We start from the raw sequence: 21,277 nt of genomic DNA, 5'->3' as shown, positions 1-21,277 counted from the left end.
ATGGCTACAAATACTGAACAGTACAATCAATGGGTAGCCTGTATCGTTCTGGTTTCTTTATTGCGGTATTTGGTATTTTACTGAAAGATCCACGAATACAGTGATTGATGGAAACACGTTAACAGTAATGAGACGTGGTATGAGAGTATTGATAAAATTCACCAGACACAATAACAGTATCAAACCGTGACTGGTTATAATAATTGAATTGAATTGGTCTAGCTTCATCTTCTAGGCATAGTTAATTACTTATTTTTCACTTATTCTTTTTTCTTCTTCTTTGTCTTACTTTGTTCGATCGACACTTAAGCGATGCCATACTTCTTCTTTAGCGACTCTGGCATCTCTGGTGGTGGTGGACGTGGCATGCGCAGCCATACCTTGACCGCATCATAGATAAACCATTGGGCAGCCGTCAAAGTACCGATCATGACAATTCTGGGTGCCAGTCCCTTCCATAATCCAGCAAAACCAAGTTTCCTCACAACGTCACCGGCTGTGGCTCCCTTCTCTTGGTTCAACTTGGACACAACCTATCGAAACAATTGTCAGGGATTTGAATGCCAACAATTCTGACTGAAAATCGCGTCAAGCATAACCGAATTTATTAAAAATTACGCACCGAGTCAGCGGGGTGAGAAACAACGGCGCAGAACACACCAGCAATATAACCAGCAGCGAAGGTTACAACGAGCTGTTCGCCCTTGGTGCAGTCAGCACGCGGCTTGGGCACGACATGCTTGTACAATAATTCGACGGTACGTTCGAAACAGGCAAACTTCATCATGGTGTAGGGGATCTGGCGGAGCCAAAGTGGCACCAAACCCTTGTAGAAACCTCCGAGACCTTCGTCAGCGTGCATCTTGGGCAGCGCTTCACGCAGGGTTTTTGCGTAACCAGGCATAGTTTGAATCCTGACCTAAATATGTGGAACGGAGATAATGTCATTAGAACAATAGTATTTATCGAATTGTGGGAAAATGCTGGCAGAGTCGGACTCACTTGCTAAGAAAAGATCAGGATTCCTGAGGAGGGGGAGAGAAAATCTGGGGATAGATTGCAAACATTCCAATCTTGGTTATGTTATCCGAACAAAATTTTATGTGTCACAGGATTTGAGAGGAGGTAGGAAATAAATATATCGTTGAGGATAACCTTGGCAGCTTCCATGGGAGCCAGAGCGATGTCAGCGAAGAATTCTGCAGATGCAGATGAAACGAGGTATAGTGTTGTTCTGTATTCATAGGAAAGTTCATCCCCAATTAGTTGCGAATAGTAAACTTTGAAGACTTCGTAGAGACCGAACTTGAACATTCCTTGCATGGAATATCCAAAGAAAGTTGGAGCCCATCCTGTTCCCAAGGCTCTGACACCACCCTCTTTGACAGTAACCTGTCAAACATTATAAATTGATATGTAGTTTACATTTCACACTTTTTGCATAAATATTTACAAAAAATCCACAAGTAACAAAGTTTTGTGAAATTGTTTCATTACCTTGAATCCATTGAAGACGGACTTGTATTTTGCAGGGTCTACTTGAATACGGCACTTGACCAGATCAAGGGGGGTAACCATAGTATGGGTGAGACCACAGGACAAGATGCCTCCAAGCCCGCATAGCATGAAGTATTTGTTGGAGCCGAATTCGCAGCTGTCTGTAACAGTTGCAAGGTATAATTTTTGTGAAAAAAAATTTTCCTGAAGTGCATTTCCGATTCCTAACCAAAACAAATTGTGTTTCAATTATCATGAATTGATGCATTCGACTCACACTCCATTAATTTGAATACCAATGTATTACATAATATATAGAGAAAAAATATTATAATTGATAAAATGTAGCAAAAATTATTCAGGCAATGAAATTTGCATAAGCAAAACAGTGGATTGTTGTCCCTAAGGGATGTACTTGGATAAATTGAATTATGGATTAAGGATAAGATGAAACGATTCCTCAACTTTTATCATATTTTTTTATCTTGGATGTTGGTATTCAAAAAACAATGATGTCTGGAGGAAAGAAAATTAATTTAATAAGTAATTACTTGAAGCAGATTTAGCCAGAAGTAAATCAGTTACTGTAATTTATCTGTTTCACAAATCCTTGGGCTAATCACTTACGGTCGGAATTACATCTAACAAATCTCACTGCAGATTAGAAAAATATATGTAAAGCTAGCATAATATACAGGTCAGACAATTGGATGTGCTTCATTTTTTATTTTGCGGAAATAACCGAAAGTAATGCGGAAATAATTCGTTAAAAAAATCCGCACAACAGAATCAGTCGATTGATTATGCAAAAGTTACTGTTCACGTGATTTTAATCGCCCAGTACGCTGATTGAATATATGTCGGGTAAAATGCCTGTAAAAAGAATTATCGAATTAGCCAATCGGTACGCACGTAACGTATATGGTTCAATGAAAATTTAAATCTAGAACGAGTTCAAGGATCGTCCTATTGACAAACAATCGATTGTGTGCCAATTTAAATATAGATCCTTAAATTCAGGTCTATTCTAAATGAAATTAAAAAAAGACAAGTGTATTTTTATGCCTATCCAAGGCCCTGGCTCTGAAAGATTCTCGCAACAAAATGGTCGCCATTATGCAACCGTTTGTCCTCGGTAGGCACGCGTCAGGGTCGTGAAGGAGGACAGTTGTAAAATGAAACTTGACTCGAGTAAAGAGAAGAAAACTTTTCGAGAAAATATATCACAGAAAAACTATTCCAACATGAATTCTGAGTTTTTTGACCGACGAAAGAACCGCTCAATCGATGTGACTGCAGCCACCAATGCGGCAATCAAACGACGGGAACCACCGGGTGAATTTCTTGACAGAAGCGTGCGATAAACGATGAAAACTCAGAGGAGCATAACGCTGTGGAAACATGTTATCTATCTATTTTAATACAACTCACCGCCTTCTGCCGTGTTGGCGGCGGCGATGTATCGGCCTTTGACAAGGGCTTGGCCATCCTCGCGCTGAGCCTGGCAGTCAGCTGTGATGAAAGGAGAGCCGAAAGGATTCTTTTTGACGGTTTCCATCATCGAGGACCACATCTTGTCTTCGGGAACTATGATATTGCCTCTATAACACAAAATTTTATCCCTTTAACAACACCTTGTTAACAAATTTCAGAGTAAGCGCTCCCAGTACGACACGACACTCACCTCCCTGGGGTGGAAAGAGAGTAAAAAAGGTACTCCGAAATCGCCAACGTCTGCTGCAGTGTCGCGACTCCACTGCCCTCTGTCATAATTGCATGAACTGTTTCCAATGTAGTGTTCCTAATAACACAGCGATAAACGTACCCGGGATGTGTTCGGGAACCCGACTGTGACCATGATTTAAAAATTGATACTGTGAGTTATATCAGTGTTCCAATCTATATTGAACGCATCAATCATGGTTAAGACAAGCGTGAATTATCGTTTTTGTTGCTTGGAGATGTGAAGATTTAGTTGTGTATCGAATCCCGTTAGCATTATGCCTTGATATGTGGTCTAGTGAGAAAAAAGTGTAGGAAAAACAATCCAAGCGTCCATCAACCGACGTGAAGGTATTCTCCGAGGTTTATGGACTCTTTATTCGGTGGTGGTGGTGCGCAAAGGATACGTGTGCGGACAATCGACATTCGAATATATTTGATGCACAGCCATTCGCTGCTATTGGTCGAGTTCGTCGAGTTGTTGCCTCTTTCCACCTCCCCAAGTGGCGCATAGCCCCATTCCGCTGGTGAAAAACCGTTTTTTGCAATATGCCAAGATCTAACAGCTCGGTAATACCTGTGTCTGTGTACGAATTTCTTTGTGATAAGTGCCGCACACGTAAGAGGATTCATTCATACACGTACGCCGTTACGAGGAGACAATTCGCCCTGAATTAGAAAGAAAAATTTGAATCTCTGTATCCACGATGTAAATGAGGCCTCGTGTTGAGGGTCCGATAGAAAAACTACAGATAGCGATAGAACGAATCGGAATCGGGTGCATAATTTTAGGAGAAAAAAATCATACCATAAAAACAAGAAAGAAAAAAAAGTGCTTGACAAGGAAACAAAACAACACGAAATTCAACGCGAGTGTTGTGTTTGAGAAAATCGAGCGTCGGCCAGCGGTCGCGACTCGAGCGAGCAAACATGACAGCAATGGCGCAGAATTCTGAACTAGGGCTGTTCGTAACGCACGTTGAGACCGACGGACCGCTGCTTAAAATATGGGGTCAGATCGACCGAAACGCGGCCACGTGCGTTGAGCGAATGATTCTTCCACTGAGCGAAAAATTCGCCCAAGGCCTAGCGCTTCCGAATCCCGGCTACCCGCTGACGCCTAACATGATATGCTGTGCTAGGTTCCAGAACGAGGGCTATTACCGAGCAAAAATATGCAACGTGCAGCCCAACGGCAATGTCCTAGTCCATTTCATGGACTATGGAAACTATGAGGTCCTGCCGCCCACAGCTATAAGACTGCTCGATAACATACCAAGCGCTGTGTCTCTGCATGCGCTGCCTCCGCTGGCCCTGGACTTTGTGTTGGCTCACATTCTTCCGATCAATGGAACCTGGGAGAGCGGTACAATAGAGTCAATAAAGCAGACTCTCCGCTACGCCGACCTTAAGGGAATCCTGCACTCAGTTATTGGGTCCCGCAGACTGCTCAAGCTTTTCTACAATAACGAGGACTTCGGCGCGCTGTTGGTGAGCAAAGAATTAGCTGTTTCCGTAACGCTTCAGGACATGTTCGCAGCACATCAGCGAGCAACGCAACCACGCGTCCCTCAGATGCTCAGAGAGTCCGTGGCACCCTCTTTGGGCCATAATTACTCGCCTAGGCCGCAGCACAACATGTACACAGAGTCGTCACCCAGGTCAAATCCTCCTGTTCAGGAGGATTGGAGAAGCCCGCAACACCGAATACCACCCGTGACTGCGCCTCCGCCTGCCTCTGCCCCTGCCCCTGCCCCTGCCCCTACCCCTGAGGCCCTAGTCTTCAAGTCCCGAGTTCTGGATGTAGGTTCTATGCACGACGTTTACGTGTCGTTTGTTGAGGATGGACCAATGAAATTCTCAGTTCAGGTAAAGAGTACAGCACAAATCCTCACACAGCTGATGGCAGATGTGAACAACCATCCTACTGCACCTCTGCAAGAACCGCCATTGCCCGGATCGGTTTGTCTGGGTCGTTATTCGCTGGAGGGAGTTCTCTGCAGGGCGGTGGTAATGTCAGTTATGGAACAGAAGTGCAAGCTTTTCTATGTCGACTTTGGACACACAGAAGTTTTATCTTATTCGGACATTTTCCAACTGCCACCTCAATTCATACAGCCCAAGGTCCTCTCCATCAGATTCACCTTGAGCGGTCTTAAGGAGCTAAACATTACCGATGAAGTCAAGGATTACTTCAAGAAAATTGTCACTGGAAGACCGCTAGTGCTTCATGTTCGGCCGCCAGAAGGACCCCCGCTAATACAGTATGGAGATTTGTACGATGGCGGTGTTAATGTCAGAGATGTTTTGAAGAAAACTTTTCCTAGCTCTGCTCCTGTTTTTTATCAAGAAGCTCCTATGCTTAAGCAGGGATTCAAGGACATGATTCATGTCTCTTTCGTCGAATCATACACAAAGTTCTTCGTGCAACTTGACAGCGGCATCAAGTCCCTCACTTCCGTCATGGCGTGTTTGGCTGAATATGCCTCGAAAGCTCCGCCGCTTGACGAAAAAACTCTGCAAGTTGGAAGACCATGTTGTGCTTCTTACGTCGAAGATAAACAATGGTTTGTGCTCATTAAATGCTGAATTCGCGCTTGATTATCAATGGAATTTAATCCCTTGTGAGTAAACGCAAATCTTGTTTGTTGCTTGTTACAGGTATAGGGCACAGATTTTAAATATCAATGGAGAGCAAGCGACCGTGCTTTACGTTGATTATGGAAATCAAGAGACAGTAGCTGTGTCCACGTTACGAAGAATACACGATGATCTGGTTGTTAACTTGAGAGCACAGGCCATCAGCTGTGTCCTGAATGGTTTTCAGTCAACACCTTTCAATCAGGAACTTGCTGATCAGTTCGAGTTAATTGTTCTGGAAAAGAAACTCGCAATGGAAGTAATCGACGTACTTCCTAATGGTACTCTTGTAGACTTGTACGATTGTACTGTTGCTCCAATGGCCAGCATCGCTTCTCAAATAAAAGTTTCAAGCCAACCCAGAAGACCAATAAGTTCGCCAAATAATGCGCACACAGCTAATGAGCAGGTCATAAACTTGTCGCCAAATCTGGAATCTAACTATCAAAGGTAACTTTTAAAATGCATTGAATATATTTGCAATTGCGTAAATTTGGGTAAAGATTTTTTAAGACTGTAGACTTTCTATAACTATAATTGCTATGTGTTCACAGTGACGATCGTAACGGCAAATGGGGCAAAAGTGGTAAATCGAACACATGTGGCCAAGAGACAAGAAGCAGCGAATGGGGCAGTAAATCGAGAAAGCCACAATTTGACCAAAACAATCATTACGAACGACCACTGAATAAAATTGTAAAAGAAGTCGAGAATGAGCAAAGGCAGAGAGACAGCAATCGACATAATGGAGAAGAACGATTGCACCAAAGCGAAACGCGAAATAACCATTTCAACAGAAATGAACCCGGTGGTGGAAACAGGTTCGATAGAAACGACGACAGTGGGTCACGAAGAGGCAGGGGAGGTAGATTTGGCTCAAGAGATGGGAATCCAAGGGATGATAATAGGTTTGAAAAAAATCTTGGCAAAGATGATAGTTTCAGCGATAGAGATTCTGACACTTCGTCGAGGGGCAGCAGCCGGCGCGGCAGCAAAGGGTCCAGAGGAATTAAAGGAAGGGGAGACAGAGGGTCGCGCAGAGGTGGAGAGAGGAAACAGGCAAGTGGAAAATGGAGCGATGGCGACAGTGATAGAAGTAGTACTAAAAGTAAGTAAAATTGATCTTTTGAAATATTATGGGTTCGTAAAGTAAAAAAAAAATGATTTGTTATTTCACCAATTTTTCCACAGGCAATCAGAGTACCGGATTTAGATCAAGGGATAGAAATTCGTCCAACTCGTCTTGGAAGAATCCTAAGGTAAGAATAAAATTTATTAACAAATTGATCTCAAATTTGTGTAGAAAAATGAGGTCCAAGTTGGTAACATTGATGCACAAAATGGTGGGAAATAAGATAACTGTTTTGCAATTTTAGAACAACTCTGAAATGTTACAGTTCAGCTTCCAAAATTTGAGCACATAGTTTTGCTTTATTTCTAGGTTTACAGATTTTTTGAAAATTTTAAAGTTGTAATCTAACAACGTTTTTTTTAAATAAGCACTGGGGTGTCTGTTATTTTGGAATTTTTACGATTTAATAAGTTTATATAACAGAAAAAAAAATTCCCGTCAAATATGAAAATTTTCAGATAATATTAACACGTGCCGCTAAAATTTTAAATTAAGGTCGGCGGTTGCGCCAACTTCATTTTTAAAAAAATTACTGCGCATGAGCCGTCGCACTATCTTTTACCGGGCGGAGAAACCACGGTGCTAAGAAAATTTTTGGGATAGTAATTCGTATAACATAATGAATGAAAATGATGTTCACGTTACTAACTTCAACCTTATTTTGAAAATATACTTTTATACTGTAGATTTTAATACTACGATACAGTTAGATTTTTCCTTTGACATTTTAAGAATGTGGTATTATTCCTACACAAATAATCAACTGTTAATTTCTCTGCAGGCTAATAAATCAAGCTCCTGGAATTCCATGTCTCCAACTTCACCTGTCAAAGATACGCCCAGAGGGCAGAAGCTCAAAATCCCACCCCCAAATATAACTGTAGGTGCTGCAAAAGATGTGGAAATAATCTACACGAACAGTCCAACGGATTTTTACGTCCAGTTGTGTCCCGACAATGTGGAACTTGATACAGTTATGGAGAAAATAGCCCAAACGTACAATGATGGTGGGAAAATTGTCAGGCGTTCGGATTTACAGAAAGGACTATGTTGCGTGGCTCAATATTCTAGTGATTCTAAATGGTACCGAGCTGTTGTTCAGACAAACAAAGCAGACAGTGCTAGCGTCCATTTCATAGATTATGGCAACGCAGAGACAGTTGTAAATGACAAAATCAAGGAGATTCAACCAGATCTTGCAAAATTATCCGCACAGGCGGTGCACTGCAAGTTGTTCGGTGCAACGAAAACAACGTGGTCAGACGAAGAAATTGACACCTTTGCTCAATCTACGGAAGGAATTCCGTTGGAAGCCGAGTTTATTTTGCAGTCTAACGAAGTTTACGAAGTACTGCTCAAATACACCGGAGACAATGGCTTAGAACCGAAATACGTGAACCAACAATTCTGTGGTAATCTAGACTTGCAGCAGGCCAAAAAAGACGCTAGGAACATTACTCGAAACGACAGAAGAAAGCCAGCTCGTGTTACGCCGCAATACATTCCAGCAGGTCAAAAGTGGAACGATGAATCCTTCGCTTCAGGGTATCAAGTCGATGTTGTCGTCACTTGGTTCGTTAATCCGAACAATTTTTACTGTCAGATTCTTAGCAAGCAGTCGGAGTTTAGGAACATGATGAACGAGATACAGGATGCTTATGTCGATCAACAGCCCATCAAGAGTACCCTGCAGGTGCTACTGTTTTTCTTTGTTTTTTTGATACTCATGATGATTGAGTTTTGTTTGAGCATTTGTCAGCGATAGAAAAAAAATTGTTTTGAATCTTTTACAGGTCGGGGCACCGGTGATAGCATTCTTCTCTGATGACGGAGCTCTATACCGAGCAGAGATAAAAGAACTGAATAAACTGCGTGGTCACATAGTGCAATACATTGATTTTGGAAATTGTGCAATGGTTGATCCATGCAAAATATATCCGGTAGAACAGAGGTTCGCCAAACTTCCCAAGCAAGCTATGCACTGCACACTTAGCAATATCCTACCGGCGACTGGAATCGACTGGTCTAAGGCAAACAAGCACGAAATCGACAAATATTTCGACGCAGATAAATTCAAGTGTACATTCCATGGAACCAAGGATGGCAAATACTTGATATCCCTGAATAACAGGGGAAAGGACATTGCCGAATCGATGATCACCATAGGTCTTGCTATCAATTCCAACCATGTCACTGAAAAATCAGCCATCAATAATGGTGAGAGACACACTTACCTTTCAATCGTATTTATTTATTTATTTATTCAATGTAAATGGGGCAGACCCCCAATAATAAGCTGGTGGACATCCCACCATTCATTAAAACCAGGCTGCTTAGGTAGTCGTTAATTTACAATTACAATTACAATACAATCTTTGAAAAAAAAGTGTTGTAATACTTTAACCTGCTGAAAATGAACTTATTTGCAGTTACATTGGCTGAACAGTGCAAACCTATTCCTGGTGTAGAAAAAGAAGATCCGGCACTGTGGAGTGGACAAACGATTCGAACGAAGGTTTGCAACATTCAAGGAGCTGCAAAGTTTTACATTCAACTCCCGCCATTGATTGAGTCGCAACAAGCAGTAGACAACCTCATGGTATGTGATACTGTATTGAATATTAGAGGAAGTAAAATGAGTTTAAAATGAAAAATAGTGTAACGCAGTAGATGTAAATTTCAGATTGATATTAATAGCTAACTCATAAATTACAGAGTTCTACAAATGCTGGCCATCTGGCGGAGTGCTATCTTAACGTGACTCCTACACCACAGATTGATGAAAAGCTGAAAAAGTCTATTGAAGGAAAAGAATTGATCGTTTGTATAAACAGCGTAAATAACCAAAGGTAAAGAGATTGTAAAAGAGTATACATTTGCTAATAATATGTAGGTACTTTCTCTGTTAGAATTTCTCCTTTCAATCTTATAACCGAATTTAACTCTTTGTTCCTGTAGATTCGCAGTGCAGTTGTACGACTTATTAGGCCAAAAGATCAAGATACTCGAGACAGACACAGACGACAGCATTGGCCCTATATGTCCATTAGCAGTTTTCGCATCAACACAGAAAGTGTGGGTAACGCACATCGACAACGCCGAAAGTATATGGCTGCAGAGATCAACCGATTTGGACAAAATTGCCGAGGTGTTGAGCTCGTTGTACGAATATTACTCAGCCTCTGGTACGCAACTCGTTCCTGAAGTTGGGAAATTGTGCGCAGCCAAATCTGAGGATAAGAACTGGTACAGAGCGATGGTAGAAAGTGTAAAAGACACCAACGTTGTCGTTAGATTTATCGACTACGGAAATTGCGAAGAAGTCCCATGCAGTGGAATAAGAAACCTTGAGCCACAATTTTATGTGCCACATCAAATGGCCATTAAAGTATCTCTGATTGTGAATCTAAAAGGAAGTGAAGAAGAGCAAAAAACGCTGCTTCATCTACATTTGGACGACAAGGAGTTCACGGCGAATTTTTACAACATGGGAAAAAAATGGATCGTCGAACTCACCGAGAATGACAAGAAGATGAGCCAAATTCTGTCTGAACAAGGAATAGTCGTGGAATTTAAGAAAACCGAACCCGAGCAACAAGAGATACCGGAAATGATCGTTGGCAACAAGTACAAAGTCTTTTTGTCACACTCGGATTCACCAGCACAATTTTGGCTCCAAAGAAACGAGGAAATTGAAGCGATAAACGTGATGCAGGCGAATCTACAGCTCGCGGCGCCAAATTTTGCACCTATCACTGGCATACCCGAAGAGGGTACTTTGTGTGCGGCTCTCTACTCCGTCGACAGTATGTGGTACAGAGCGGAAGTGTTGGATGCAGATGAAGACATAACAACGGTAAGATTTATAGACTATGGAAACACTGATGTTGTGGATAGCAATTCAAGCAACATTAAAGAGCTGCCACAGAACTTGAAGAGCATTAAAAAGTATGGTCTCAAGTCGAGGCTCGACCTGATTCCAACTGGCTCCGAAGACTGGAGCACAGCGAGTTGCGAAATGTTCGAAACTATGGCCACGTCCACGGATGCTCCTATCACAGCGTTGATCATTGCAGACAGTGTGCCGAGGCGAGTAGAATTGTTTGTTGATGACAAGAGCGTTGGTGACGCCTTGGTGAACGAAGGCCACGCAATCATGGTTCACAATGCTGAGGATCTTATCGACGAGATTATTGACTTGGAACTCGACCCGAGATCCGCGTTTGTAAGCCATGTAAATTCGCCAAGCGAATTTTGGGTCCAGGAAGAGAAGTCAGTGTCGGATCTTGAGACAATGACTGACAGGTTTATCGTTGCTGAAATGTTTCCAAAACTCAAAGACATCGTTGAGGGAAGTTTATGCGTTGCCAAATTTCCTGACGACGAATTGTGGTACAGAGCTCGCGTCAAGTCGTACGGTCCGGCCGGTACTCAGGTACTTTACATCGATTATGGAAACTCAGCTGTGTCGACGGAAATTAGAACAATCCCCGAAGACCTGGCAGCTGTTCCACCATTGTCTAGAAAATGCTGCTTGAAGTTGCCATTGGGAGTCAAGGAGTGGTCAGTCAATGCCAGCAACAAATTTATTGACCTCGCTGCTGATGGAGCGACAATATTTTTACTCGACGTGATAGAAGAGGGCGAAACTTCGGTGGTAAACCTGACTCTAGATGGCACAAATGTGGCCGATCAGTTGATTCAATACTGTGAAGTCCTGCCTGTGATAGACGAACGACTTCCGCCGTTGGGTGAGGAAAATTCACCGAACGTAGTCGTCAGCCACGTTAATTCGCCATCAGAGTTTTGGACTCAGGCTGAAAGCAGTATCACCGAACTGGAGATTATGGCTAGTCGTCTACTCGATGCGCAGAGCTTATTACCTCTGAATACTTTTGACAAAGGAACCATTTGCGCTGCCAAATTCCCAGACGATGGCGAATGGTACAGGTCGAAAATATTATCTCACAGTGAAGGAGTCGGCACCACTGTGCTGTACTTTGATTACGGCAATTCGGCCCTGACAACCGAATTGAGGATACTGCCAGAAGATGTTGCCAATATCCCGAGCCTGGCCACCAGATGCACTCTTGCATTACCAAGTGACGTTGAGAGCTGGTCTGAAGAGGCTTGCGAAAAGTTCAATGAATTAGTGGCGGACGGTGTCACGATGTTCCAGTTTGAGCTGCTTGATAATAACGATCCGACGCTGATATCCCTGCAATTGGAAGGCAATGATGTTGTAGATATCCTGAAGCCGTTGTGTACCAAAAAAGTTAGCAGTGAAAACAAGGCGATTTCTGATTCTGAAACTGCTAAGGTAATCGAAACCATAGAAAAAGATGAAAGTGAGGTAGAGATTATCAGAACTGAGATTACTCACTCGGAAGAGGCAAAGATAGACAAAAACAGCAAACACGATCAAGACGAGATACAGATTATTGAAACTGCTAAGGTAATCGAGACCATAGAAAAAGATGAAAATGAGGTAGAGATTATCAGAACTGAGATTACTCACTCTGAAGAGGCAAAGATAGACAAAACCAGTGAACACGATCAAGGCGAGATACAGATTATCGAAACTGTAATTTCTGATTCTGAAACTGCGAACATGATCCAGACCAGTGAAAAAGATCAAAGCAATTTAGAGATTATCGAAACTGTGATTACCGATTCTGAAACTGTAAAAGTGATCCACATCAGTGAAAAAGAAGAGGATGAGGTAGAAATTATCGAAACTCTAGAAAATGGAAATGAAGTGATCAAGGAGGAAAATATTAGTTATAAAATAGAGGCTGATGAAGTTCAGATTAATGGTGATACCTGCCAAGATGACATAATTCAGACTGATAAATTAGAAACTGCTATTATTTCCGACAGTAACGAAGCTAAGGATACTCCGATTAATGGCTCAAAAAATCTCACCGAGATTGGACAGCCTCAGACTGATAAACCCGTTGCGTCAGAAGCAAAAAATAATCAAGCCGATGTTTGCAAAGCTCAGCAACCTTCTGTTTATATTTTCGATATCCCTAAAGCCCCAGCACCTACTCCGATAGATAGGTTAGATGCCTTAAAGATTAAACAAATTACCGATACAAGCACCGTTACTGGTAAGAGCGAAATAGTGGAGGAAGAAGAAAAATCAACCGAAACCTTAACGGCTTTGGCTACAGAAGAAAAAACAGAACTGCCTGAACATGAGTCGAAAGTTAATCCCGAGTTACTGGTACCTAAACTTGAACCCAATTTAGAAGAACCCGAGGCAAATGCCGAAACAGAAGATGCTATCAACGTTATAAAAAGCTCGGCTAATCTAGAAGTAGATCATCCCGAAGCACCTGTTTTACGAAGTAGCATTGTGGAAAGTAGTTCTGAGGTAACCACAACGGAAATCAAAGTAATTGAAGAGGCAGCGATCAATGGCACTGTAGAATATAGTAAGGTGAAAGAAGAATCGAATTATGCTGCCGTCGAGGTATCAGGTGATGAAAGTGTACCTGAAAGGGTAACCAAAGCTGAACCAGTTTCTGCCAAGACAGAGGAACATTCACAACCAACCTACGACGTCTCAAGGGATGGTGAGGTTGTTACACCGAAGAAAACGCCAAAGATTGACAAAATTGTTCCTGGGAGTGTATCAAGGGGATCAATGGAGGACGATATTCCTGTGAGCATGCTCAGCCAACGTCGATCGAGTTGTTCAGATGACAAAATTGTTCCCGGTAGTATCAACAAAGGAAATGACCTGAGTAGAGCCGAATCGTCAGATTCTTTACATCAGGAAATAGTAGATGCTATTTCGGGTGTGACGAAAGTTGAAGCGAAAGAGGAAACTGCTCCGGTTACACTCGGGAAAACTCAGTTAGAGAACAAAATTGTACCCGGAAGTATATCTAGAGGGGAATCTCCGAGTATCGAACAAAATCGACCAGTAACTCCGAAAACTCCTCACTCTGAGAAGTTGCTGGCTGGTGCTGTGAATTTGCAAGAAAACTTGTCGGATTTCGATGAACAAGATGAAATACTTACCGTCGAAGTAGAGAACAACATTCCTAAGTACAGATTATAGCTTATATCATACTTCCCAGTTACAGACGGAACGAACTTGTATGAAAATAACGAATAATAATATTATATTAATGAAAGGAAAGGTCTGCATATTGTTAAGACATTGCACGATTGAGTTCAATGCACAGCTATTAGCAACGATACTTACTATAAATTTCTGTTCTATTAATTAACATAAGGATAACTGACGATTAATATTTTAAGCAAGAATAATACTGTAGTAAGCCGTGCTAAAGACACCCTATGCAACAGATGCCAAAGATTTCTTGTTGCTGATCCAATAATTTCTTGTTCTTTAATTTCACGTTGAATAAAAATAATATAACAATAAAAATAATACTGTTAACCAAACGGGATGAAGAATTATTGATGTAATTACATTATGTTCGTTTTTATTTCGGAAGTAAGATTTTCGTCGTGATTTTTTCTTATCAAAATACACATTAGTATCGTTTGTTTTTATAAATTTTATATACATCAACATATAAAAAATGTATATAAAAAAATGATCTTGATAGAAGAGTTGGAAAAAAAACTACATTATCGAAGAAAATTTTATTTTCGAGTGATCGTTTTATGTAAAAAGAATTTGAGAAAGTAAAAAAAAAAAAATTTGGCAAAAATTTTAGAGGTGCATACATACGCTTTGAAAATATGTTTCTTTTTTAAGTGTTCACCCTCTTTATTAAGATATGTGTATTAATACAACAGACTTATTTCAGTTATAATTATTACTTTTTAGCTTACAAGTATTGAAAGTTGTTTTCTAGTAATATAATATTTGATTCAAGCGATAATTCTTTTTATATGTACGCAATTGTTAGAATTATGTGTTATCTTTAATATTTTAAGAATATGTAGTGTTGCAATTGGCCCTCAATCAGGTGTAATTAAGCCAATCGTAGCATACTCTAACTTTTAACAGTTGGATTAAAACTTCGTATTTCTTCTTTATCTCTTTAAAACAATTTTTGTTAAATTTAAATACTTTGTGCCTTACCGAAATTTCAAAATGTTGGGTGGTAAATTACGTAGGATAAATTGTGCCAAAAAAAGTTGTTTTTTTGCACCGTATAGTTTTTTAGAATTTGCTTTGCACAAATTTGAGAGAAAAAACGTTGTTAATAAAATTTGAATTTCTTTTAAACTGGAAATTTTTTTCACAATATTCCATTAAAGACGACAAAAATACATTCTGCTGACGTTCAAGTATACCTTTGATTTATAGAATGCTGGCTCAATATCTTGTGAATGTATATAATGATATAAAGAGGAAAAACAAATGTTCAGAATTAATGTAGTATAGAATCGCATTGACGGTGAAATTTGTGGCTCCGCACAATATACATACAAATATATATAGACACATATTATAAATTCATATCTTTTGACTTTTCTGTGACTGCTGTGGTATATTTACATACTCATTCAGAAGCTGCAGCAGCAGTATTGACACAATGAACTTGTGCAAAGAAACCGCTGAATTCTGTCGTTGTATAATGATATGCTAATGTGATATATTAAAAGTTCCTCTGTGTAGTGATGACCAATTATGGCAATACAGTTGTTTGCCATTGCGCAGTTAATTCCGCAGTATCTAATTGTTTTCTTGAAAGACATGCGTTATTCCTTTCTGTTGTTCATTTGGTACTTTTTGTATTATTGTTCTTTTTCTTCATTCTTTAATTTTGTATTTTTCTCTCAATTGCATTGACGCTTCCTTGTTGAGAAATATTTACAATTAACAATGCTATTATCTTTTTATTGTACCCAAGAACACTTTCTCAAAGCAGCGAATGCTTGACTGTATCATATTATATTATATCAACAGACAACGCAGGATATGTTGTGGAAAAAAATTTGTGATCACATACTATAGATATATATTTTTTTGTTTCCAGTTTGTTTTCTGTGGTAATTGTACATCGAGAAAATAAATTACTAAGGCGTAAAAGAAGGTTTGAAAAATTTAATTGCTTGTCGATTTCGTTGTTTATTAGTAAGAAAAGTAAAAACATATGTATAAATTACCTTAATTCCGGATCACTGGAAAAATGAATCCGATGTTAGATCAGTCAAGATTGTGAAGAATTGTGAGAATTACAGAATAATCTCAAGTACTTCCTATCACGTCACATACTCCATCCTAGTTCACCTTCTATTGCCTCTGTTTTTTCATGAGTTCCTTTTTTCTTCTCACTGGAAGGAAAAATACGCTGTTTATTAGGGTGCCCTGGTCGATTTTGACTTCAACGCATATATTTGCAAGTATCTAAGTTCGCGTTACTCATAAGCACAAACTCTGAACAAAAACACTCCCAACACAGCTTCATTTCATTCCAAAATAAAGAAATGGCATGAATTCTACAAAATTATTATTGCAGTTTCATAGAATCAGTGTCATTTTTTTATTTCCACATCAAATAAAAATGTGTTGGAGTGGTTTTGTTCAGAATCGTGTATAGTATGGAGCTGTTAAACCCTTTTATTGCTTCTGAGATACATGGACTTAGGTATTTGGAGTTATATACGTCAATGTCGAAATCGACTAGGGCACCTCTTTAAATAGTGCCCAGCTTTATAACAAGTGCATCAAAAACTTACCTTTTTTCAAAGCGATATTAACCTGCTTGTCAGCGTCTGCATTGTACTTAGTTTGCCTGTCGTGAGCCAGCAAGTCGCGTGCAAGGGATATTTCATCCTCGAGGTACCATTTCAGTGGGCCTCGACATCTGTTACACTCACCCATCGGGGCCCCAATCAATGTTCTTCGACTCTCTCTGCGAATAGGATAAGGAGGTTTGCCAATATCCTGAATTCGCAGTTTCAAGTCCGGTCCTCCGCCATTTAAAAATATCTTTTCCATTGATGTCTTGAACGGCGGCTGTCTCCTGTCGTACCGAGTGTCCAAGTCTTGATTCTTGACGTCACAGCAGAAGCCAAACGGTTTTTTCAAGCTTACGCCTCTCGGCAATCCTGAACCTGACCGTTTGCTTTGGGTCCTTTTCATTGTGAGTGTTGAATAAATATTTTTTTCTTCTTATTGGTAAATCTAAAACCCAACGATTGTTAATTTTGAAAAACCAAGAGTACAGGTATTCAAGTTTTTGGGTCGAAAAAAGATGTCGCATACTTCAACTTACGACAATGCACCAATTCACAGTTTAAAAATAAATGCTGCACATCAGAAATGAAGTTATTCTAATGTGGTGTTGTTATTATTTTGCAAGAACATGCGCATTGAAAATATAAGTGAAGGAAAAGTAACAAGTTAATGTAACATGCCATATTCAAATTTTTTTTTATTTATTCTTTTATTTTATTCTTATCAATCATCGCTTAAATACAGTTAGAAAATATAGTTAACAATATATTATGTATATATATAAACAGTATGTGTATGTATATAATATAATTTTTTTTAAGAACTTCAAGTTTCATAAATAACCATTCAAGATTTGTAATCACTTTTATACATGCAACAAAAATACTACAAGGCACTGATCACCCAAAACGTCGTTTTTTGGCACCCTAATAAAAGCTAACCACAACGCAACAATTTATTTACTTGAAAGCAATAACTCTGCTACTAATACCTATTCACCCTACCTCTTTAAAACTTGAGCGAATTTTATTCTTCTATTCAATTTGTTAAATAAGTCGATAAATTTTATCAAACATTCTTTATTCTCCGCATGAAATATTTCTTTGGCAAAAATATAGTCCGATTACAGCTACTTCGATTCATTTATGTCATGTAATTGAAAAATCGAAATTTACATATTCCAACTGTATAATTAGTAAAGCACGCTAAAAGCAGCTGCTAATATTCTATATTTGATGGATTATATTTATAATGATTATGTATTCGATTACATAACGTTCAAATCTAAATTATTTACTTCTTTTATCAGACCATATAAATTGGCTGACAAAGATCTTACAGCTTTCTTTTTCTTTCTAAAGAACTGATCGTCCTTAGACGTTTTATCCATATCTGTGTTGAACAGGAAAACATTCATTTCGTTTTTACTGTCTTCCTCAGGTTGCGGTGTAGCTGCCTTTGGAGCATCTTTCCTAAGATTCCTGAACGCCAGGTCATCCGTTATTAGATTTGGTTCGCTTTGAGGCACGTACTTCAACGGAGGACTTTTTACAACCACAGGCGAGGAGCACAAGTAGTTGCTATTGGTGGACGGGGTTGCTGGCCTCAGAGGTATTCCAAACGGCGGCTGAGGCTCGACAACCCTGAGGACATTGTTTGCGTAATGTAAATTTCGATAAACCATATCATCTTTTGTTATATTTGGTTCCTCTTTGGTCAATTTAATCGTATCATCTGGATAATCGGTCTTGTCAAGGATCAGCGCCGATGATGCAAGCAGATAGCTTATCTGCGACAGAGAATTCTGGGTTTCTGACAGTGCCGGCATTCTTTTGGATTGCATTTTTCTGTATGCCATATCGTCGTTAACAACGTGCGGCTCACTGGACTGCTGGGAATACTTTTCTCCCGCTGTACCATCCTCCAAGTTTAGAGACTCGGATGACGAACTGCTCGAGAGATACTTGGCATGCTCAGTAGCTGAGGATTGAGATTGTCCCTTTTGGCTGAACTCTTCGATGCAACGCTCTTCGGCTCTATCCAGCAAATTATCGTCACTGAGACGGAGACTGTCGTACATTTTTTCCAGTTCCGATAATTCCTTGCTGAAATCTTTCGAACTTCGTTTTTTAGCAATCTGTTTATCTTTATCAGTGTCCGACAACAGATTGGTGGAACTGGAATTGTACATCTCTGACAAATCTGCCATTTGTGGTATTTTGGTATTGCTCGCTGTAAGTTTGCTCGTTTCTTTTGGCAGCAACATTATTCTGCTCTGGAAATCTAATCCAGCTTGTCTTGATGTAGGAACAGGCTTTGACGATACTGGTGGTAAGACTGAATCGATCCACTTTTCTTCAGTACTTGAAATGCTAGTGCCCAATTTACCAGCTTCAGCTTTTGGTTTTCTACCCATTGTTAGCCAAATATGGTTCCTCACTTCGTACTCTTTTAAAGGTTCACTTTGAAACGAATTGGAACGTTTAACCCGGTGAGTAGCTGCTGGTTTATTTAGTTGCATAATCTGAGTTGAATGCTCATGATTGAATATTTTTGGCTCAACATATTGGAGGTAGTCAGGCGGGCGTGGCAATTTATTATTCTTGTAAGCGAGAAAAGCGTCGGTGCCAGGATCGGAACAACGCGTTCTGCTGTAGTTAAAATCCCCGCCGTGAGCTTGATTTTCAGTAAACTCTTTTCGACCAGTCTGCGATCTGGGCCTACGGTAAAGAATTGGAGAATCTGCTCGGGATGAATTATAAATAGGATTATTTAATACTGTGTCATTGTGGTTGAAATAAAACAAGTTAGGGTTGCATTCGTCAAGATTATTTGAAGGGGCAGGAACTTGGCTTTCCCATTTTGTCGAGGCCGATTTACCATCTTGAAATCTTTTAGGGGAGCTAATCTTTGCAGTGCAAAATTCATTGTCATAATAATTTTCATCCTTGGACAACCGGCGAAGGTATCTTTCTGTTCTAGCCGAACGACTTCTCCTGTTGTACGCGTCATTCATGTTTAAAGAATTTCTGTTGCCTGCTAATTGCAAGTCAAACAAAGAATTCACAGAGCAGTAATCGTCGTCCGAGCTTTCATTAATCAACATATCTCTTCTCGTTTTAGCCCTTGCTTTTGTTCTACTTTTGCGAGTTTTATGGGTTACATTTATTTGCGCACCGTTACATTCGTGATGTTGAAATTTCTGGAAGTTACAATCCTGAGAGTATAACTTGTGGCAATAATTACCCTCGTGATTCGAATTCGTGGTAAGATTTCTTGAATAATATTCACAGCTGCCAGTAGTGTCTTTGAACTCTGTTAAACCGTTGTTAAAGAAGTTTTGGAACAGTGGATTCTGTATGTATACAATGTCGCCTTGACATTTCTTTCCACGTGAAGGGGTATGCTGCTTTTGCTTCTCAGCATATCTCTCTTCCGTTGAATCAGTCTTAATCCCTGATTTTAAGTGAGGAAAATAATTTCGTGGGCATTTCGTATTGTCCATTAATGCGTATTTCCTGTTTTCTATTTATCAGCGATTATCAAGGCTGTAACAAAGATGAAAAATAAATATCTTGGTACACTTGCAATTCTCTGCGAGTGTGGTAGTAAAAAAAATTATTATAAAAAATGATGTAAACGAATCTGGAATATCCGAAAGTGAGATGGATAAATTGTGTGTGATCGAATTCATGTATAAAAAAAATATGTGTGATTAAAAGGTGGATTTTTTTTGTAAACCTACAATTTTCAAAAGTTGCTCCTGTAATCTTCTCAATGTTAGCTTCTCAAACATTTGTTCCAAAATGCAACTCATAGTTGCCCAATGAATATTTCTCTTTGCAAAAGTTTATGACTTCTTATATCCAGCATGACGTCGACTGGGTAATTATACTTCTGGGTACTGTACCTGAAAAATAAGAAAGTATATTGTACATACATATTACTTGGATCATCAATTCGGATACATAGATCTCTGTTCATTTGTTTAGGAGACAAGGAAAAAATTTCCTGTGAGTCAGCTATGTTTGTTGGACCGGACGAAGGATTAATTAGTTATAAGTATGTAAAAAAATCATTCCTCACCTTTCTAATTCGTCGGTTTTTTTTTTTTTGTCAACCAGCTTGCGAGGAAACTTATCAGTAGATACGGGATCTCAAGTTATGATATTCGATCCGATAGCGAGGCTAGATAACGTCTGAATCACTAGATAAGAGCTAACCATGGTTGAATCTAAAAATAAGCAAGCGACTCGTCCTCGTCTGTGAATTTAATAAATAAGGCAATTAACCCGTGGGAAGAAGACCTCCTAGGGACTGTCACTTTGACATTGAACAAAAACTTCGGAGAGAATGGAGTCTTCTGAAACGGGGAAGAGCTCGACCGAATAGCAAGTTTTGAACGCGCTGATAGCGATAATTATTTTGTCGGAAGACTGCCGCGACCTTTTGACTTGCCTGAGACAATCGGGCATTAAAGCGAATCGCGAAAACAGGGCCAACAGGTGCGATTGAAAGTGTACAGCGTTGTGCAATATTCCATTTGACAGATAGGAGTCGAAAATTCCCTAGGACCACGTGGGTGGTCACATGGTTCTATCTCGAAATCG

General features: G+C 39.8%; 3 protein-coding genes across 7 annotated transcripts; 1 reads left to right on the top strand and 2 right to left on the bottom strand.

The window, feature by feature from the left end:
- Nucleotides 1-34: 34 nt before the first annotated feature.
- LOC124180980 (phosphate carrier protein, mitochondrial-like) lies at nucleotides 35-10,812 on the bottom strand. Of its 2 annotated transcripts, XM_046567012.1 has the most exons (7): nucleotides 10,809-10,812; nucleotides 3,182-3,185; nucleotides 2,929-3,098; nucleotides 1,498-1,658; nucleotides 1,156-1,392; nucleotides 623-919; nucleotides 35-533 (listed from the first exon to the last, which is right to left on the bottom strand). In XM_046567012.1, the coding sequence occupies exons 3-7, from the start codon at nucleotides 3,068-3,070 to the stop codon at nucleotides 306-308; spliced, it is 1,065 nt and encodes a 354-aa protein (XP_046422968.1). In that variant the 5' UTR covers nucleotides 3,071-3,098; nucleotides 3,182-3,185; nucleotides 10,809-10,812; the 3' UTR covers nucleotides 35-305. The 2 variants fall into 2 exon arrangements, with proteins under 2 accessions (XP_046422968.1, XP_046422967.1); XM_046567011.1 differs by lacking the exon at nucleotides 10,809-10,812 and having other exon boundaries at nucleotides 3,182-3,307.
- LOC124180965 (maternal protein tudor) lies at nucleotides 3,468-17,765 on the top strand. Of its 2 annotated transcripts, XM_046566981.1 has the most exons (10): nucleotides 3,468-5,786; nucleotides 5,881-6,309; nucleotides 6,414-6,967; nucleotides 7,051-7,118; nucleotides 7,773-8,684; nucleotides 8,785-9,208; nucleotides 9,421-9,590; nucleotides 9,707-9,840; nucleotides 9,950-12,344; nucleotides 12,480-17,765. In XM_046566981.1, the coding sequence occupies exons 1-10, from the start codon at nucleotides 4,150-4,152 to the stop codon at nucleotides 14,061-14,063; spliced, it is 8,307 nt and encodes a 2,768-aa protein (XP_046422937.1). In that variant the 5' UTR covers nucleotides 3,468-4,149; the 3' UTR covers nucleotides 14,064-17,765. The 2 variants fall into 2 exon arrangements, with proteins under 2 accessions (XP_046422937.1, XP_046422936.1); XM_046566980.1 differs by having other exon boundaries at nucleotides 9,950-17,765.
- Nucleotides 14,738-21,103, bottom strand: LOC124180970. Of its 3 annotated transcripts, none has more exons than XR_006870353.1 (4): nucleotides 20,754-21,103; nucleotides 20,413-20,577; nucleotides 16,667-20,215; nucleotides 14,738-16,261 (listed from the first exon to the last, which is right to left on the bottom strand). XR_006870353.1 is itself a non-coding variant. In XM_046566994.1 (4 exons), the coding sequence occupies exons 3-4, from the start codon at nucleotides 20,170-20,172 to the stop codon at nucleotides 17,935-17,937; spliced, it is 1,734 nt and encodes a 577-aa protein (XP_046422950.1). In that variant the 5' UTR covers nucleotides 20,173-20,215; nucleotides 20,413-20,577; nucleotides 20,754-21,103; the 3' UTR covers nucleotides 14,738-17,934. The 3 variants fall into 3 exon arrangements, 2 of the variants coding, with proteins under 2 accessions (XP_046422950.1, XP_046422949.1); XM_046566994.1 differs by having other exon boundaries at nucleotides 14,738-19,409; nucleotides 19,914-20,215; XM_046566993.1 differs by having other exon boundaries at nucleotides 14,738-20,215.
- Nucleotides 21,104-21,277: the final 174 nt, after the last annotated feature.

Source organism: Neodiprion fabricii, chromosome 4 (genome assembly GCF_021155785.1).
Source record: "Neodiprion fabricii isolate iyNeoFabr1 chromosome 4, iyNeoFabr1.1, whole genome shotgun sequence".
Taxonomy (NCBI): domain Eukaryota; kingdom Metazoa; phylum Arthropoda; class Insecta; order Hymenoptera; family Diprionidae; genus Neodiprion; species Neodiprion fabricii.
This window is presented reverse-complemented; position numbering and strand designations above follow the sequence as displayed.

Coding starts and splice junctions, on each gene's coding strand:
- LOC124180980 (XM_046567011.1), bottom strand. CDS start 3,267: ATGACAGAGGGCAGTGGAGTCGCGACACTGCAGCAGACGTTGGCGATT. Junction 3,099..3,181: donor TCTCTTTCCACCCCAGGGAG/GTGAGTGTCGTG, acceptor TTTGTGTTATAG/AGGCAATATCATAGTTCCCG. Junction 1,393..1,497: donor CCGTCTTCAATGGATTCAAG/GTAATGAAACAA, acceptor AATGTTTGACAG/GTTACTGTCAAAGAGGGTGG.
- LOC124180965 (XM_046566980.1), top strand. CDS start 4,150: ATGACAGCAATGGCGCAGAATTCTGAACTAGGGCTGTTCGTAACGCAC. Junction 5,787..5,880: donor TACGTCGAAGATAAACAATG/GTTTGTGCTCAT, acceptor TGCTTGTTACAG/GTATAGGGCACAGATTTTAA. Junction 8,685..8,784: donor CCATCAAGAGTACCCTGCAG/GTGCTACTGTTT, acceptor AATCTTTTACAG/GTCGGGGCACCGGTGATAGC.
- LOC124180970 (XM_046566993.1), bottom strand. CDS start 20,172: ATGGACAATACGAAATGCCCACGAAATTATTTTCCTCACTTAAAATCA.